Source organism: Phlebotomus argentipes, unplaced genomic scaffold, assembly GCF_947086385.1.
Source record: "Phlebotomus argentipes unplaced genomic scaffold, Phlebotomus argentipes genome assembly scaffold_18, whole genome shotgun sequence".
Taxonomy (NCBI): Eukaryota; Metazoa; Arthropoda; class Insecta; order Diptera; family Psychodidae; genus Phlebotomus; species Phlebotomus argentipes.
In genome coordinates, this window is record NW_026776177.1 from 289,959 (window position 1) to 309,814 (window position 19,856).

A 19,856-nucleotide genomic window follows, 5' to 3' on the forward strand; every position below is an offset into this window, starting at 1 on the left:
CAGGAATACCGTGTTGGAGTACGTAGGTGTGAAAATTTCGCAAAAATCGGTGAAAATCGCGACATGGAGGGTGAGCACTGTGGCGACAAGATGTGCACGACGAGGTGAAAGGGCGGAGTGCTTGAGAGTGCTGCAGAAACTCGAGGGAAGTGACTTGGAGGCGCGCGTGTGGGGCCGTCTTGTGGCATTCGCACACTTTTTCGGGGGGTGGTTTGGGTGAGGGCTTTTTTCCTCGGAGGGCTCCCCGTCGCGCGTGTGTGTGACCGTGCATGTGTGCGTGTGTGGGGGATTTGCTGGCGAAAAAGGACACCACACTGCACAGGAGGTGGCTGGAGGCACGGAAGGGCCTCGCGGGCGGGCGCACTAGCGTGAGGGCGCGACTCTGAATGGACTTGCTTGCAGCTGGGGGGCTTCGAGCGCCCCCGACTGTGCACTGCTGAGAGGATGTCGTAATGGCAAGAGAGGTGAGTTTCGCCCACCCACCACCCCAAATTGCAGCTCTGCCCCCTTCGCGCTCAGGCCCGTGCAACTGCGTCCCGAACACGCCCCAAAATTCATGTGGGCGCCTCCCGAGGGCTCTGGCGGGTGTCGCGCCCGGGGCGCCCAAGACTGGCGGTGGGAGGGCAGCCAGAGTGCCACGGAGGTGGAGTGCTTTCGGGGCCGCAAAATGGGTTTTTAATGTGGAAGTAATCACACTTTTCCCACGCATTTTCCTCTCGCGCTCCAGACTCAACCCCGTCTGAGGTGCGTCTAATCGCCATCAGCATCCACTTCCGCTCTTTGCGTCGCGATAAGTGCGACATGGGGTGACTTTGGCAGTCGCCAGGTGCATTGGGGGCGCACAAGGGGCGCCAGTGTGGCTGTGAGAAGTGTGCTTTCCTCGCTGGGATAGCGTGGAGGACGACACAGTGATGTGTGTGGAGATTCTATGGCAACATACCGGGCGTCTCCACTGTCAACACAACTGTATCATCTGCCCGCGTACAGATGTCGCGTGGAACGTGTCACGGGGTGGAAAATGGGCCCCCATATCCGGAAAGATAAATTTCTGCACCCCCAAAGCACCAGAAGCTGCCGAAAACCTACTCGAGTGGAGATTCTTGGCGAAAATACAATGGAAATAATCACTCACGCACTCTTCTTCTCTCCACTCACCCAAAAAAACCCCCTCCCAAAAACAGTGAAAAGAGGGAGGAAAGGAAAAATCCATGTCCGTGGCAAAGCTGAAAATATTAATTGAAATATAATATCGTATTTAAAACACTTGCGCCGCACGAAGAATTTGATGAATGAGAACGGATATGGCGCGTATGTGAATGTCGCTAAATGTCATCCCACCCACGAGCAACACCCACATTGCAATGAACCTAACTTTTGCCCTATTACATGTTGATTCACAAGAAAAACCCGAGGGCGTTCCTCCCTCAGATTTTCACACAATTTCCCTCCACACTTCGAGCGGACTGGGCAAAAACATTCATTATAACTTAACACGGCTTTCCAGAAGCCCTTCTTCTGGTCCACGTCGGGGCCATTTTTCCGTGGAATTCCGGGTGAAATGGGAGGTTAATGAGTTGTATTTACAATTTTAATTTTGATCTTTAGTACATTAGAGACCATAATTTGAATATTAGCATCTTCTGTTGTCCTTTTTTTTACCTCATTTTTCTCTTCACACAAAAGTGAATTTTACTCGAAAATCACAAAGTCCTCTTTCGATAAAAGCTTCTCAATTGATGCAAACTTGAGAATAGTTTAAATGTGAGGCAATCAAATGCAGATCAATCTGCGGAATTGAGGAAAATACTAAAAGGTGTGTCAATTGAGTTCTTCGCTACGGTTTTCCAATGCTTCAATTCAGCTCAGCCACTTCATTTTCATTCTATGACTCAGATAAAGTGTCAACAAAATTCTCATTCTTCACTGCTCCTTGAGCAAATACTCCCCGCAGAAGCACAGTACGTTTGATGAATTTCCTCCATTTCACCGTCCGCCAATATTGATCTTCCGGATCCTATGCAGAGAACTTCATTCCTGTATGAAATCTCGAGCATACATGAATGTTATACAGTGTGGCAGAGAGTGAATAGATTTATGTACATACATCGCCGTGGAAGGAATTTATAGGCGTCAACCTCATTGCAAGGCGGAAGTGACTTTCGCAGCCACTTCTTTAAGGCTCCCTCGGCGCTTCCTTAATCACCTGCTCTTGTGGGGGGAGGGAGCGGGAGAGGGGAGGAGGCGTGCAGCGAGAGCAAATACAAGCTCGAAAGTTCGCAATCAATAGCAAAAGAGGGCCACTGAAGAGGCCACACTATTGTGAAACTGGCCCAATGCCAGCAAATCGAATATCTCAATGTAAAGCGCATCGTGACGACAATCACATGTTCCTCACCTCAAAGCCCAATTTCATTCGGGATTCTTGTTCTTCGTCGCTTCATACATAACACTGCAATTTTTCCTCCCCTTGCGGAGGAAGAGCGAATTGTCAACCCAAGGATGCATTATTCTGCTGAAATCATCGCAAAATGGGATTCTCTCTATGCTCAGGCACAAATGTCGAATCATTCTGTGAACAATCAGACAGATGGCTTTATAAAGCATTACATCATTATCTTTATTTAGGCAAAAACTCTACAATGCCGTGGGGATGAAGAGCGTATGTATCTTAGCGTCCTTTGATGTTGCATTCCTCCATATATATAAATTTTATATGTGTACACGTCGGAAGCGTATCCCGTGGAATGCAGTCATACAGGCAGCGTCACAGGCGATTCCCAGTACAAGACGTTAAGTGGTGGGTTCGTCGGTATTTGTGGCTACTGTAGTTACGCCTTGTAGTTGAAGCAGTACTTCATTTCACGGGTACATAGCGCTGATCCCATTTACTCCGCCGCATTACATAACTTTCCCACGGGTCGGGGGGTGCGGCGAGGAGGGTGGAAAATAAACACAACAGAGAGATTGGACGGCAAGAGAGGCGCACTGGAGGCAAGAGAGAGAGAGAGGGAGAGGAAAAGTGTGTGTGAAAAGCTACGATTCGGGACGCTGGGATGGCTTTGGCTCTCTCGGAAAGGGAGAAATGGGGACTCTTGGTGTGTTTATCTATACAAGATGTGTGGGTGGGTTTGGACTGAATTTTCTATGTGCCAAATATATGGGTCATCGTCACCTATATCGTTAGTCTGAATGCGATTCCGAATGTGTGATGTGGCGCACACATGTCCTATGATGCGTGTGTGTGTGTTGAGAGTCATGCGGGGGCTTTTGGGGAGCACAGTGGGAATCAGGGAGCTCACTCTTCTCTCATCTCCCTCAGCAAGCAAAGCACAATTACGCTCTGGAGCGTCATGTAAGATTTGTACATTTTCCAAATTCTCTTCGGGTCTTACATAATATACCTAACCAGTGCGGAGTGCGATGGAAATGGTACATTTCCAGTTCTTCCTCTTCTTGCGTTTAATTTTATTAGATGATGAGGGAAGATGCGCGAAGAGCAATTAGATTTACTATTTGTATGTCGTATTGACACACTATGTAGTAGATGTGCCGCAGAGTATCAAAAGAGATGGAAAGGAGGAACTTTGACGAGCCCTCATGAATCTTATAAACTCTGTACTTTTGGGATTTTTGCTGATGCATTCATTTCCTTTCATGCCCCAAATAAGAAATGTCGCCATTCCACTGAGGATTGCAGATACTTAATGGGAGATGCATAGAGTAGTCTGAATGCCATTCAGTCAGACTTTTTATCTTGCTTAATAGCTATAATGTTGAGGTAAAGCATATTAGATGATTAGGTTATTGGTCTGTGTTTATTTCAAAGATGTTTTCGGTGCCTTGTCTTCTGTTCTTTACACAATTGTGTTCTTTTGCTCTTCAACTGGCTTCTCAAACTTGCGTTGCGAACCATCAGAATATTCCTTATTAAAGTGTGTGGTGGTCTAGAGATTTCCTGCATTTCCAAGAATTTGCCATGATGCATGGGAGGGAAGGATCAAGAAGGACAAATGGACGAAGTGGAGAAAGCTCCGGAGTACATAGGCGTATGAGCGTGCGAAGAGAGGGAAGTTCTGCTCGCGTGTATATGTAGGTTGGCGAGGAGAGTCCTGCGCTCTCTCTCTCTCTCTCGCGTGCTGGAATCCGCGAGAGAGCACAAGGGGTTGGCACACGGCGAAGAGGCCGTGAGTGGGAGCGACCAAGAGCGAAGGATACGTCGCGAAACGAGGTCACACGACGCCGTCTCGACACAACAACGATGCCATTTGGTCAGGAGGGCACTGCACTTTGTGATTTTCATTCGAACCGAGAGGATCACAATATTCGCTCATCTCGCAAAAGTGCTTCATCTGGAAGCTGCATTGTACTGCAACTTTTCTACGCCCCCAAAAACGGCACCCCCCCACACATTTCAGGCTCAAAATCACTCGCGCGCGCGGCGAATGTGCGTTTTCTGAGTGTGTCTCGATAGGTTGTCGTGTGTCGCCATATCCCTCGCTGTCTGGGTTTCCTGCAGGAACCTTTAGGTGCTGCTAGTGAACATTTTGAGTGTTGTGATTCTTCTCTGTGCTGCGTTGTGTTGAACTCTGCGCCCAGATTTGCAGGGCAACGCGTCTCCGCCTGAGCTCTCTTCTGGTTCAAGTGACAAAAAAAACCATGATATTCTAAAGAAAAAAAGCGTGTTTCGCCATATGGATTGTACAATATATTGTCATCTTTTTTGCAACACAAATTGTTCACAATCGTATCCCGTTCTCGTAGTTACACATGTTACTATATACGGACATAAGTAGGAAAAAAAAATCGATGTTTATATATTTATATGTATGATGTGCATTCGTAGTGGAGTTTTGCGAAAAGTGGGTGAACAAATGTAACAAGTGCTGGGGTGAATTTGTCGTTTTTTTTGGAGTAAATGTAGGGCAGTGTTTTTGCCAAAAAGTTCTAGGGGTGGAGAGAAAGAAGGAGCGCGAGGGTGTTTTATCTCGAGCGTACAAGAATTTAACAACACAAATCAAACTGCAATAAATTGTGACGACATGAAAAGAGGACATTTCTCTTTTATAGTGTTTTACAAGTTAGAGTAGGTGTGACTTTTATCTCTGTTCCAAAAAAACCATAATTTTCTTCTTAAAATATGTATGGTTTCAAGTGATTTGTTATCGAGGAAATAATCGGTTTTTTGTAACACTTAAGCATTTTCTACTGCGAAAAGAAACACAACGTTTTTAAGATAAAACGCAAAGTGACAGAAGTCAATAATTTATAGCGACAAAAAGAAAAAGGAAGAGAAAAGTTAGGGACTGTTGAAATTTTGCTCATTTTGTGATATTGACTACAGACTCACAGTCTCCGTGAAACTGCCGAAAATTTTTCTACACGGTCTTTTATTAAAATTCTTAGGACTTTTGGGGATGCGTATTCCCGGACAAGTGTGAAAACTAGGACAATGTAAAGGCTGGCCTGACTGCCTGAGAAAGTGGTGCTGAAAATCCGTGCTTGGAGAGCTGGTGAACGTGAGTGGCAAAAGAGGTCAGAGTCGATGGATAAAATGTGGTCAGCAGCTTTGTGCACATTGGGGGTGGCAAAGCCAATCTGGGGATGCACCTGCTTGAATTTTCGCCAAGGATTACCCACGGTAATTGCCAATAAGTAATTGCTATCAAGCGTTAATGGGTATGACCTATCTAAATGCCCTTATTCATGCCAAGTATCACATATAGAAAATATTTGCTGAGGTAAGGAAGTGCTCGTGGGGCTGATTTTGTTGGCAAAGAGCCACTGTGTGGGTTGGGAATTTGGGGGTGGCCGAGAGAGAGAGAGCGCGCGCGAGAGAGAGATTCAGGGGAAGTCAGATGATACAGACTCTTCGGGGTGGGAAAAGAGCCACCCCTCCCTGACTCTGTGTGTGTGTGTGCACAGCGGAGAGAAGAAAAAGACAGAGCGTGTGACAAGCAAAAAGGTAGTAAATCGATCCCAAAAGAGATTTGGAACAATGTGCATTGACCTTATTTCTCTCTGTGCACTTCCACTCCCGTGCGGGAGTCTGTGTGCTGGGGTGCACGGAAAGTGGAGCGAATACAGGGTGTGTTCGTGGCAGCAGAGAAAAAGAGGGCCCGAGCGAGGGAGACTTGCACACGCCACCCGTCCATACGGTCCATTTGACATTCACACTCCCCAGCAGCATCCCTGAATCATCTGATTGTTTTCCCTGCACAATAATCTCACACACTTTTCTCTCCCACGCATGCTGTGTCTGTGATGCATCTGAAGGAGGCTCGTGGCGGGAAAAGACCCCTAAAAATCTGGGATAGCTGGCGAAATATCCGAAAAGGTCTGGTTGTTGGCAGTTTTGAAGAATTACTCGTAAGAGGTATGTGACACTGTCGCGCATAATTCTGGACTGGGAAGACCAAACTCTCACATCTCTAAAATGTGGCCTTTTGCAGGAAAAGACAAATTGGGCGTTCCCGCCTCGGAACCTGTTCGGGTGGTTCTTGAGTGTGACGGTACACAAATTGAGGATGGTGAGTACTTCCGGACGTTGGCCAACAACACAGTGCTTCTGCTCTTGAGAGAAGGCGAGCGTTGGTATCCAACTGGAGTGGACGTTATAAAAGCTGGTAATTGTAGTATTTGTCGTGTTTGTCATATCAATATAAGAGACTTTATTAGCTGATTTAATCAATTTGTGGGCACTAATATTCTCCTTTTCTCTCTCTATTCTCCCAATGCGCTCGTGTAAAGCGATATCTGCTATACCAAAGATCGTCTGCGAGACGATTCATGCGCTAGAGCTGCACGATGAGACACCGTCTTGGAAGATTATGGATAACAAGGGTCGCGTCACGGTTGTGTTGCACTGGGATCAGAGACAAGGCGGCGGTCAGGGCGGCGCGAGTAGCAACGGATTGTCCAGCGATAAGTTCTCACCATCGAAGAAAGGCCTGTCGGCGCAGAGCTCCCTCGATAAGTCGTCACCGGGTCCACAGCAGCGCTACCCCAGTCCGCAGATCACTGTAATCAACCACGACGACCCGCAGACGGGCATCTACCACCCGGGCGGGCGGCGATTGTCCAAGCAGGGCGGCTCCTTCGACGGAGTGGTGCACGTGCACACGCCCGAGTGCGCCCATCACGCGCACACGCCCAGCCGGGCGGGCAGCCCCAGTGCGGCCGAGTGCGACTTCCACTGCTGCGCCCTGCACGAGGAGGGCCGCAAGATCGCCGTGCACAAGAGCGTGGCGACATCGCCCATCCAGGACGGCAGCGGCAGCCCGCAGCCGCCGCCCAGCTCTATGACGGACCCCAGCGGCCGGCGCACGTCGGCCAGCAAGGGACATGTGCGCTTCCTGGACATTGGGCCCGAGCGCGACAGCTCGGAGTCGGAGACGGAGAACACGGTGATGGAGGACGAGGCGGTGACGTCGGAGAAGTTCCTTCTGCTCATCGATCAGCTGTCCGTGGACCAGAAGCGGCATCTCAGCATCAAGGACATCGGCATCATCCTCGAGCGCCTCAGCTCGAAGATCCTCGATGTTGAGCGTCTGGATCGCGAGAGCGAGTCAGACGACTGCTACAACTGGACCATCAAGGCCACAATCCGGGGTGATGCTTTACGTGAATTGGGTGTTATCTACAATGGGAACTACTATGCAATCTCAGAACATCCGGGGTACAAGGAGGAGAACGAGAATGAGAATGGGGAGGAAGAGGATGAGGACAGATTATAGGAGGACGATTACGAAGACGAGAGTGAAAATTCGCAAGTGCTTCGCGTGTGAACCGTGTCATGCCAGAAGTTTAAACACAAAAAGAAGAAGAATATCGCTCAAGAGTGCTCGAAGTCTCTCGTCTTCAGACCTTTTAAAACAATGTTTTAGTTTGCCGTTTGTTTTCAAACAACAACAAAAAAAGAAATGATAAACCACGTACTTTAAATGAAATTAATACTACACACACACACACACACATGAAAGATGGTAAAATGAAATTGAACAAAAAAGGAAGAGGAGAAAAATGAGGAGAGGAATAAATGAAATTTCTAAGTATATATTATTAAAAGTTGTGATTAGTGAATGAAAGAAACGATTAAAAATAGAAAACAAACTATAAATAATTAAACGTAATGAAATGGAGAAAAAAACACGTTTTAGCGGTGAAAATGTGTTAAAAGGTGACCCGTGGACACTTATTTTCTGCTGTTTATAAAATATTTTAGACAACAAAGAAGGATTAAAAAAAAACCAGAGACAACTAAAATAATTGAATAATGTAAAATAAACAATCATTGAGAGAACATGCGCATCAGATCCAGAGAGAAAAGCCCACCATAGGGATTAAATGTAATTTTTGAGATGAAGAAGCATTCACACATTTTCAAATTTGTCAAATGATCATATACTTTCTCATCGTGTAACATAAGGAGAAGGAGAGCGAGGTAATGTAGAGATATTTGAACTATTGAACATGCAGATTGAGTTCAATGGGAGGATATTAGTGGATTAAATGCACATTGAATGATGAAATTTAAGATACTTTGGTTGGGGAGATAAGATGTGATGAAAAGGGGGAAGAATATCAATTTTAGTACAAACGCAATCGATTTAGTGTGTATCGAAGGGATTGTCTGAAACTCCTTGTTTAATTATGACCTCAAAACCGTAAAGATAAGTTCTATTGCGACTACATTTTGCATTCATGGAAGGATCAATTTTCTCTTAATCCCTACACTCAATGCAAGTGCATTTAATCTCAGCTATTATCTTCCCTTTGAACAGTAGAACAGATGAATGCAATGAAAGTACTTTGTGTCCCTCAATCGTATCATTGATAAAGGGAAGACCATTGAAATTGAGCAAGGATGGGAAGGCAAATATGTGAGAAAAAGTGATATTCATTTGATTATAAAACCCATTTTTTCCACTCCGTCCCCACAAAATATCATTTTATTCTTAAAATTATTTCAATTCTAACACTCATTTGAGTCATCTCGCAAAGGAAATTTGTCGCCTAAAAGGTGTAAAAAAAATCATGTAACTTTTTACACGAAAGATCGTTATAGGAAAAAAAACAAATTGTGTGAAATATTGCCAGGAATTGAAACGCACTTGTTACTAAATGCCAAATCCTCTTCCATATCTCATTTTTATTATTATTATTATTCACTCTCTGAACCCCTTTATCGAGTTTCGATGTATAGTATTTGATTTTGGGTTTTTGGTTTATGTGTAAATCTAACTCTCATGAGTTCCTAACGTGTGTAAATTCAATTACGAACATGCAAAGGAACAACAACCAAAAAATTAGGAATAAACTGAACCGCTGTTCTTTTCGCTGTTGAAAAACTAACAATCCAGTCAAAAACAATTGTGCATCATCGAAGTGAGAGTATTTATTATGAGTAGCCAAAAACGGAAACAAATTGCCAAAAAAAAATTCTACACTGTGAAATTAACGGAAATATAACATTTGGACAGAATCTAAAAACGATACACAAGAACTGAAGTTTCAGAGCCAAACGTTTCAGAGAAGAAAAATGAGATAAAAAGAGAACTTTTTAAAAGGAATAGTGAAGGAAAATTAATACTAAAAAAAAATCTCTCCGTATAAACATAAAATTTATTTTATATATGGTATATTAGGATTCATAACCCGAATAAACGTTTAATAAATTATACAAATTATACTTATTGATAAAATGGACAAAAAAAAAGTATTTACTAAGCATAGTATATTTAGGCAAGAAAAATGTTATGAAAGAAAAAACATGGTGAACATAATGGCATAATTCAACGTGGACAGGAAAAGAGTGTTGGGATGAAGAGAAGGCGCGAAAAGGTTGGGAGAATGATGAGTTGAGGACAAAGAGAAAATTTGCACAATTAGGATTTTAATTGTTTTACAAAAATAAAATAGAGAGCAAAGAGAGAGAAGAGGAGATGGTATGAACGAGAAGAGGCATCTTTAACTTGTTAGAACATTGCATAAAATCACGTATGATTGCAGTTTATTTTTCGATTGACAAAATATATCATCAAATCTCTATATTGCATTAATGCACTTGTGCGTCTTTTTCTTTCTTAATTGAAAAAAAAGAGTGTGAGAGAATAAAGGAGGAATGCAAGAATTTTCTTTGCAAAAATAGTGATGATATGCAGATTTTATCGAGGAAATCACTTCATTTTTAGAAGTTTACTGAAAAGAACAATGGACATAAGGAATATTGTAATTGTATTTAAATAGCAGAATAAGTACACATTCACACTTACACACACGATTGAAGAAGATGTGATCCTTAAAAGGAGAGCAAAATTAGGATCAATGAGGACAAATTGGTGGTGGAAAAGGAAATTTCCTCAATCGCCAATGTTGGAACACAAAATATTGAAAGAAAGAAAAAATGTTGTCGATTTCTCTCAATTTAGTAAATAATTTTTGGAAATTACAATATATTTTTTCAACTTTTTCGTAATTAGGCTGAAATATGTAAAGAACACCCCGAAACGGTGAATTTAGCAAAGTGAAAAATAGTGAAGTGAGAAGAAATATGTGTAATAGATGAGTTGAGGTTTAAGAAATAGTATTGATATTAAATTTGTCAATGTGATGTGGTAATGGTATAAGATAGGTGTGTTAATGAAAAGATATTCTTTCTTTTCACCCTCCTTTCCCCCCTACAAATCATGACATATAAAAGAGCACTGAAAACACTTAAAATGAGAGAATAATGACTCGTGCAAGAAGATGCAGAGATTGACGATGATAATTCTTCATGCAAGTGTGAATTCAGTTGAGATAGAATTGATAATTTCATGATGGTTTAGGGCTGAAAGACTGGCTTAAACTATAGCAGTGAAAATTAGGTTAGGACACCTTTGGAATTTAGGCCAATTTTCCCTTTAGTGCTAAAAATTCGATATTTCTTACAATTTTTGTGACATTTATCATAAGACAGAAAATGATCAAAATTTTATGATCTTTCAAATGGCGTTGAGATCAAGGCGATATCTCAATTCGGGGCCGAGATATTGTAAAATGCAGAGAGATGTGCGCAAAAGGATAGATAAAATTATGTTAGAATACGCCTTGAAATTGCAACAATAGTTCTATTATTGGATATTTACAGTACTGCAGTCAGGTTTATTACTTGGAAAAGTCTGTAAAATCAATCAGATACCAATTAGTCTTTATCTATTTCTCTGAAAGTTCGCACACTATAAGCCGTAGTAAGCATTGTACACCGGAATTACGCCGCGGAATTAAAAGCGCGAAAGACCGCGGTTTGAGCATTTCGGCTATCGCTGAAATGTTTTAAGTGACTCGCCATATGGTGTACAATGCACTTAAAAGCATATTGGCGAGCACAACACCTTTTGCAAATGTGAGAAATGTGCGGAGGAAGAGCAAGATTCCAAGTGCTCGCAGAATTGATGCCGGCAAGATTGCAGGCAGTAATAAGACAGCGTGAATATACGACAAAGAGGGGCGATTTCAAAGGGTGTCCTAACTTAATTTTCACTGTCTTTTTGCGCACATCTCTCTGCATTTTACAATATCTGGACCTCGAGAATTGGGGATATCATCATGATCTCACTTACATTATATGGCTTTAACACCCCATTGAGGGGCACAGCCGTCTCCATTAAAGGAGGATATCTAGACAAGTGTTTGTTTTACGGTGGCAGATTGTCAGTTTGCCGACCAATCATAAGTGGATCTAACGCCCACCTTTTATATATACAGGAACAGAGCGCGCAAGATAATTCAAGTGAAGCGTATATTTCAGCTGGAGCATTCAACAGCAACCGCTTGGGCTGCTCTAATTTGCCATTGAAAGGCTTATTTTTGCACTTTGCTGTGGTCGAACATTTGCAAGCGGTGGGATTCGAGCACACGACTGTAGCATCGAGAGTTAAGCGCGTTGACCACTGAGCCACAGCCGCCCGCGCCATGATCTCAACACCTTGTGAAAGATCATAGAATTCTGATCATTTTCTGTCTTAATATAATTGTCACGAAAATTGGAAAAAAATATCGAATTTTTAGTACGAAACGGATAATTGACCTAAATTTTTCGCTACTGTAATTCAAATCATGTCTGATTGCAATAAATATCCCTTCTTCTCACACAAAATCACTCATTTTCACAACACTTGCATTGAAGAATTGATCGTTACGCTGTCTTAATCACGATAGGATACTTTTTCCCGACAACAGAAATGTTCGTTGACAGTGAAATCTTATGTTTCTCACAATAAATGACACTTTGTGCCAAATTTTATTTGAAATCGAGCATAATTATAGAATCACAAGCCATATAAAATGTAAAATTTATTATTGTAAAAAAAGAAATTATTATGTAGGTGGTCGTAAAAAAAAAACACAAACACACACAAGAGTTCTTCCTCTGATTGTCACGAATGTGAAATATTGAAAAAAAACGAACGATTTAAACTGATGAGATTTAGTGAGAAAAAAATAGAAATAAACAGGGGAAAAGGCCAAACTCTCTGTAGAGCAATCATCAATTTTTCCAGTTAAACAGACGCGCACCGACATGAAAGTGCATTTATAAATGTACGCAATCTAAAAAAAAAGGAGAAAAAAAACAATGCCGCAAGGAACACACTGAAAAAAACGCTAATAAAAGGAGAAAAAAAATAGAGTAAATAAATGATAAAGTTAGAATACAAGTGACAAAGAAATTATAGTGTTTTAGAGAGAAAGAAAGAAGGAAAAATATGATGAAGAAAAGATTGAGAATAGAGATGAAATAAAAATATAATTACCATGTAATATTTGTCATAATGCACAAAACAACAATTATAAAGTGAAAAAAAGTGAAACATCGGCACCTAAAACGTGAAGAATATTAGGAAGAAAAGGTGTTGCTGAAGTAAATCGAAGTGATACAATTTTACTTGCTCACGAGGAAGATTGGAAAAGAACAGTATTCGTATCGAGTTTGGAAAGAAAGAAAAAAACTATCGAGTGATATTAAACAGCTCAAGACAAACTACACTAAATAAAAGCAAAAAAAAGGCTCAAGTATTTTTTGAAAAAGACACAAAAAATATCACTCGGGTTCGTAAGGAAGTAAAAAATTGGGAAATTGCTCAAGAAATTAAGAGAATTGTGAGAAAAAATCAGTTCTTAAATTGATTTCACACACAGAAAAAAAATTTATTAGACCCGAAAATATTAAATTGAAACAAAACTTAATGTGTTGTTCAGAAATTTCAAGGAAAAAAAAAGATATCACAAAAAGAGTAAGAAAACGCAACAGAAAAATAGGAAAATTATTTGTAATTGATAATAAGGAGAAGTTGAATGAAAATTGATAACCTGACACTGCCCTAATCCCTAAAAAAAAATTATGGTTAATTAGCTAAAAGAAGAATAAAGAAAAAAAACACAACACACACGTCACGTATTCGTAAAACATTAAAGAAGAAGAGGAGAAAAATGAGGTTAATCATCACTTTAATATACATGAGGAACATGAAATAAAGGAAAAAAAATAAACTAAGAACTGGATTCAATACAATATTTTTGTGAATTATGAAAATATATAGCAACAGAAAACGAATCGACGTACGTAATCGATTTATTTATAAAAGAAGAAAGAAGAAAAAAATATATATAATTAACGACAAGGCAACAACCGTTAATCTGAGAAAGAGAAGAAGATGAAAAAAGTGACATGAAGAAATAGCTCGAGTCATACTAAATAGAGATTAAAACAAATATTTAAATTCAAATAATTAAGATAAAACGTACATATATTTAATAAATATATAAAGAATTACTAAACGGGTTAATATAATATATAAATTCACGCATGAAATGGTAAAAAAAAAATTCAAAAAATAATTATATGCAAATTACATAAAATTAATTGATTAAATAATGAGAGGAAAAGAAAAAAAAACTAACGTTTTGTATAGAATATTTCTGTTAAACTATGTATAAATTACTTACAAATAAATAAATTTAATCGCTTAAGGAGTATGTGATTTACCAGAAAAACAAACAACCTAATCTTTTTTATCCCAAATTGATCACATTTCCCTTCTTCGCACGCAGAGAATCTTCAGGGTGTTTAATGTGTCAAATGATCCTTAATAATTTTCCTGTGAAGATTTCTCAATCATGTTGGTGAAAAAGACAATTTTCATTCCGAGGAAAAGTGTACAATTTTATTCAATCAACTAGATTTTATCATCACTCGCAATAGCAAATTACCTGGAATGCACATTATTTCGTATAATCTTCATATCGCAGTTGGACCAAAAAAATATTGCAAGATTTCTTCCCGCCTTTTGACGCCGTCACATGGCGACGGCGATTTTCTTCTTCGTGAACCACCGCTTCTTGGTCTTCTCCTTGCCCGCGGACGTGGCCGATCCCGTGGAAATTGCATCATCCTCAACTCCGCTGCCACTCTCGCTGGTCTTCCGGCTGCTCGGCGTCAGGAGCTTCTTGTACCACTTGCCCTTCTTGCTGCCACTCGTGCTGGACGGACTGATGGAGTCGCTGGGACTGAGTGAGCTCGTGGACAGTTGCTTTCCCGGCGCCTCTTGTGTGCTGCTCAACTCCCACATGGACACTGTGCGCATCTTCTGCGGCGGCGGCATGATCTTCCTCTGTGGCTCTGGGCTGTAAGACTTCTTGAGCACCAGCACGGGCTTCGAGGAGTTGTAAATGGGATGAATGGGGCTCGTGTCGTCCGCCTTGATGGCCAATTTGGACGCTTGTGGTGTGTCAACTTCGGTGATTGTGATGCGCGGATTGGCTGGCAGACTGGCCAGTGTCTCTGCCTGTGTATTCTGGATGGATTGCTTCAGCTTGTCCCAGTAGTTGTACAACTTTCCAGATCTCTGATAATGGAGTACGAAGTAGAAGCTGAGATTCGGTGGCAGAAGAACGTTCTCATACACACAAGGGATGATCATTCTGCGGCGCTTTTCTACCCAACAGAGAAAGAGATAAAGCCGATAAGACGAAACATCAAAACACCATCAATTGTCGTCACAAAACTCACCAATACTGTAGTGTTGCGCCATGTTCATGAAGAATTTATTGGCTTCACTCTGCAGGAAGGCTCGGGTCACGATCATGATCAACTTATTGCATCTGTCCGCTATCAGTCGACAAATCGCATCGTGCTCAAAATGTCCGGCCTTCAGGTCGCGACTCTTTTCGCATAGCTGCAAGACGACACAGAGATAGAAAACGGTGTTGATTACAATAAATTCCATTAAAGCTACAAAATCTCTCTCTCCCCGCCGAAAAAAAGAGAGACATTCAGCGATAACATCAATTACGCCAGTAGTAAAGTTCCAGAAATAAAAATGTTTTGTTTGGACAATTATTTGAGGGACACTATCGAAGTCTTGTTATCGCTGTCGAGGAAAATCTTCACTCTTATTTCCACTTCTGTCGCACGATATCTCGACAATTAGGGAAGAAACATTCACCATCAGCTGATCTTCGTCATCGTCTTGGCACTTTTTCACGTACGCGCTGACAATAAGGAAGGGAAAGAGTGAATATTTTGCACGGACGAGAATGCTCATTAAGACTATCAGCAAATTAGAGAGTCAGAAACGTGTGCGCTCCTGCAATGTTCATCGATCATTGTCGGGGATTAGTGTGTATTTTGGGCCAGAGAGAAAGCACGGAAAACGAGACCATATCTATCTTAGGCATAGTATCGCGTGGAGGACAACTTTTGCACCGAAGACTCATGTGAGATTTACTATGAAATCTGCCTGGACAGATTTCAATTCCAGTCACGCAACTTTTTATGATGCCTTCGCAGAAGAACAGTGTGACTCACCTTGAAGCCACTGTCTTCGAGGCGCTCAATCAGCTCCGTGGCATATTCGATGTCCTCGTCGGCGAAGAGGACGAAGGCGTCGTATCTCTGCGGATTGCCCGGAGCGTCGTCATTGGTGAGAACATTGATGTCATCGTCGAAATGTGTCTCAGACTCACTCTTGTCCGGCAGTGCGACAATCATGGTTTTCGCTGTGAGGAAGATTTCCGCGTCTTCCACTGAAAAAGTGCGCCAGCGATAAGAGAGAAAGAGAGGAGGATGTTATCGGCTGACCGGGACGCGGAATTTGCGCTCTTGACTTACGGAATGACTGATTGGTGTCGTCCACCACGTCCCATCGATCAATGATGCCCAGAATGCGCTGCAGCTCCGCCAGGCTGATCACCTCGTCCGTGCGCTTGCCCATCATCTCCAGCAGCTTCACCGTGGCGCTGCGCTGTGACGCCAGGAAGGCCGTCTCGCGATTCCGGAAGCCCAGGAAGTCCACCAGGCCGCGCCAGTCGCGCTGCCGGCCCTCCTCCGACGGCAGGTACTTGATGGGGTCCAGCAGTATGGCCAGCAGCTCGCGCGACTTGGCCCGGAGCGCCGTCACGGGCACGTCGTAGAGATTGATGCGCGCGTGGGCGTTGCTCACAAAGTTCTCCCGGACCGATGAGTTCACCATCGTGCACATTGCCCGAGCACTCGCACAAGACTGCGGAACCGTCTATCGCTGCAAGATAAGGGACACAGGTATCACACAAAGGCTGAGCCAGAGGCCCTTATCAGCGAATTACCCACAATTTATCTCCTCGCAGAAACTTCCTCGCGCCCAGAGAGCAACAGGTCAGCACATGTGGAGGGGCACGGCACGGGTGGCGAGCGGGCTAATGGGGAGAATTGGACAGTCACGGCGACAGATAAGGTGGGAATTGTGGAGGATTGTGATGGGCAGGAAAATTGGTGGACAAATAGAGAGGAAAAATAACACATGAAAATGACGAAAATAAAGAGCAACAAAAGACAAGGTTGTCACTTTTAACTGCGCGACCCCAACACGCGGAGCGCTGAGAGCGGTTGGGGAGCAAAATAAATCAGGCGGGATCGCACTTTTTCCACTTAAATTTCTTATCAATCCCTGCTCCGAAGGGATAAATTCACCCGGGGATGGAGCAATTAAGACCTCCCTCTCATTCTTTCTTCATATCATGTGCGGGGGAAGTAATTCAGTGATGAAGAGGCCTGATTTTCACGAATAAAGTCATGGGCGAAGAGGGTCATGTCGCGATTGGGCGCAGTGGAAGTGTCAGTTTTATTGTCAACAACTCCGCTGAGCAGCATTCTTCAGTGAATTCCAATGGGGAAACGGAAGAAAATGAGTGCAAAAGACCAACCAGAGATTATTCACGTGAACATCGCCCCGGATTTCATCTTGTGCAACGTGGAGTACGAGAGTTGCGGCGAGAGTGGTGAGGAAAAGGAGATGAGAAAGAAGACTGAGACTCCGCCAAAGGATGGAAGTGTCATCAAAGAGACGTAAACATTGTAGGAAATCCTTGGAATTTTGAGTTATTCTGGGCTTTTCTTTTCCACGCGAACAGGAAGAGCAAGAGGAAGAGTGAGGCTGCCAAAGAGATCTTCTGCCAGACGTGCGGGAAGATGTTTACGAGGCAGAGACATCTCACACGTCACGAGGTCATTCACACGGGCGAGAAGCCTTTCAGCTGCGATGTGTGCCAGAAGAGATTCAACAGGAAGGACAAGCTGGTGAACCACCGGCGTTACCACAAGGTGCCAAAGGAGGAGGACGAAGCGGAGGAGAATGAGGACAAGGACGAGCTGAAGTGCAACTTCTGCGGTGAGACGTTCAGTGACAAGGATCAGCTGCGATTCCACAAGAAGATTCACGCCAGCTCGCATGAGCTGCTCACCTGCATGATATGCAAGAAGATGTGCAGCACCACTGATGAGCTGCGGCAGCACTACTTCACCCACACTGGAAGCGTGCAGAGCAAGGAGAGCGGCGAGAAGGCGCAGGTGTTCGATTGCCAGTATTGCTACAAGAGCTTCCTCAACGGCGAACTCCTGCGGGAGCATCTCGTGTTCCACGGCATGACGCCCTTCAGCGCGGACGACGTCGTGCACAAGTGCACCATCTGCGAGAAGACCTTCAGCCAGGCCGCTTCGCTGCGCCAGCACATGATCACGCACAGCAGAGATTATCCGTGCACCTGTTGCGAGATGACGTTCAATCGCCGAGACAAGCTCAGCACGCACATGAAGATGCACGAGAACGCAAAGGAGTTCCTGTGCACGAAGTGCGGCCGCAGCTTTGAGAACATGTTTAAGCTGGATCATCACATGCGCGTGCACTTCGGGAAGACTGACCACATGTGTCTGATCTGCAACAAGCACTTCCAGGTGCGACTCGAGGAGTCTCTAAACATCTTATTCTGCTTGCTAACTTCTCTCTCAATCTCATTGCAGATGGCGAAGAATCTCAAACGCCACATGGTTGTGCACACAGGCTTGAGACCATATCAGTGTGACCTTTGCGGCAACACGTATCCGAGGAGAGACAAACTCACGGCTCATCTTAAAGTGCACGCGAACCGAGGGGAGATGGCTCTGAAGGATGCCTTTGCGCCGAAGAAGCTTATAGAACCGGTTTATCCGGTGTTTTCGGATGATCCGACAGTGAGAGATGATGAGGAACGTGGTGAGGAATTAGAAGATGCTCAAGTGGAGGAGGAAAAACCCTCACCGCTGCCTGGAGAGGCTCTGGAGGATTCGTCAGAGAATCTGGGACAGACTCTCAATCATCCATACATTGATCCTGACGACGAAGACGACGACGATGAGGAGATCTACGACTGTGTTTACTGCTACAAGAGCTTTCTGCAGCGAGATCTTCTGCAGACGCACTTGGAAGATGTCCACGATGCCCACTTGACGGAGAAGATCTTCCTGGAGCAGGCGCAAGTGTGTTGTCCCATCTGCAACAAGGAGTACGGTAGTCAGCGGGCGCTGAAGCGACATCTCCAGACGCACAGCAAGGAGAAGACGTACAAGTGTCCAGAATGTGCCATGAGCTTCGATCGGTTCTATCCACTGGTGGCTCACATGAAAGTCCACCAGCGCTCGAAAGCCTTCCCATGCAAGCTCTGCGGACGCTCCTTCGACGATGCCACGCGTCTGGAGTACCACATGAAGATCCACACGAATCAGAAGGACTTCAAGTGCAAGATCTGCAACGTTGGCTTCCAGTCGACGAAGAATCTGCGGCGCCACATTCAGTCCATTCACGTGTCGGAGAAGCCCTTCAAGTGCCCCGAGGAAGGATGCAATTATGCGTTCAGTCGCAGAGACAAGTACAGCGCTCACGTGCGAAGTCATCAGACGGTGCCGAAGAAGAAGTCGCGGAAGTGCGTCAAGTGCCAGATGGTGTTCAAGAGCAGTGAAGAGGTGAAGGAGCACATGTTGGTGCATCTGAAGTTTCTCGACTGTGATCAGTGCGAGGAGAAGTTTGCCAGGAAGAAGGACTTGGCGCAGCACAGGAAGTCACATGAGAAGTCAGAAGATGTTTCGTGTTCGGTGTGCAGTAAGAAGTTCAAGCTCAAGCGATATCTCAAGGCGCACATGAAGACACACGGGAAGGTGGAAGAGCTGCAACAGTGTGAACATTGCGAGGAGACGTTCGAGACTGAGGTGAGTTTGAGGACACAAATATTAAGTAACTCAGTGTTCTGAGAGATCCTTATTTTGCTGATTGTTGCAGAGTCAACTGGAGCAACACACGAAGAGTCACATTGATCGCAGTGAAGCCATAGGACTGAATGTGTCGATAGAACAGGAAAGACAGCCTAGTTTAGAAGACATTCAAACGTCCAGCCAAAATAGTTAAGGATAAACAATTTCAGTAACATCACGTAAATTTTCTTTTATTTATGTGATATCCTTCAGATGAGTAAGTTTTGAAAAAAGCAATGGATTTTATTACAATTTTTTTTCTTGGTTTCTTGTCTGGTAAATT

At 43.6% G+C, this 19,856-nt stretch overlaps 4 protein-coding genes across 5 annotated transcripts in view; 3 read left to right on the forward strand and 1 right to left on the reverse strand.

The window, feature by feature from the left end:
• The window catches only part of LOC132260574 (aldehyde dehydrogenase, dimeric NADP-preferring), a 136,070-nt gene that overhangs the window by 59,408 nt on the left and 56,806 nt on the right, over nt 1-19,856 (forward strand). The window lies entirely within an intron of this gene.
• LOC132260170 (uncharacterized) lies at nt 323-9,921 on the forward strand. The gene is made up of 4 exons (XM_059758132.1): nt 323-464; nt 6,274-6,373; nt 6,450-6,623; nt 6,748-9,921. The coding sequence occupies exons 1-4, from the start codon at nt 453-455 to the stop codon at nt 7,731-7,733; spliced, it is 1,272 nt and encodes a 423-aa protein (XP_059614115.1). The 5' UTR covers nt 323-452; the 3' UTR covers nt 7,734-9,921.
• Nucleotides 13,347-16,874, reverse strand: LOC132260169 (myeloid differentiation primary response protein MyD88). Of its 2 annotated transcripts, none has more exons than XM_059758130.1 (5): nt 16,625-16,874; nt 16,148-16,556; nt 15,845-16,062; nt 15,047-15,212; nt 13,347-14,971 (listed from the first exon to the last, which is right to left on the reverse strand). In XM_059758130.1, the coding sequence occupies exons 2-5, from the start codon at nt 16,515-16,517 to the stop codon at nt 14,334-14,336; spliced, it is 1,392 nt and encodes a 463-aa protein (XP_059614113.1). In that variant the 5' UTR covers nt 16,518-16,556; nt 16,625-16,874; the 3' UTR covers nt 13,347-14,333. The 2 variants fall into 2 exon arrangements, with proteins under 2 accessions (XP_059614113.1, XP_059614114.1); XM_059758131.1 differs by having other exon boundaries at nt 16,621-16,874.
• LOC132260168 (zinc finger protein 845-like) lies at nt 16,930-19,786 on the forward strand. Its single transcript, XM_059758129.1, has 4 exons — nt 16,930-17,359; nt 17,425-18,244; nt 18,311-19,531; nt 19,602-19,786. Exons 1-4 carry the CDS (start codon nt 17,181-17,183, stop codon nt 19,725-19,727), a joined length of 2,346 nt encoding a protein of 781 aa, XP_059614112.1. The 5' UTR covers nt 16,930-17,180; the 3' UTR covers nt 19,728-19,786.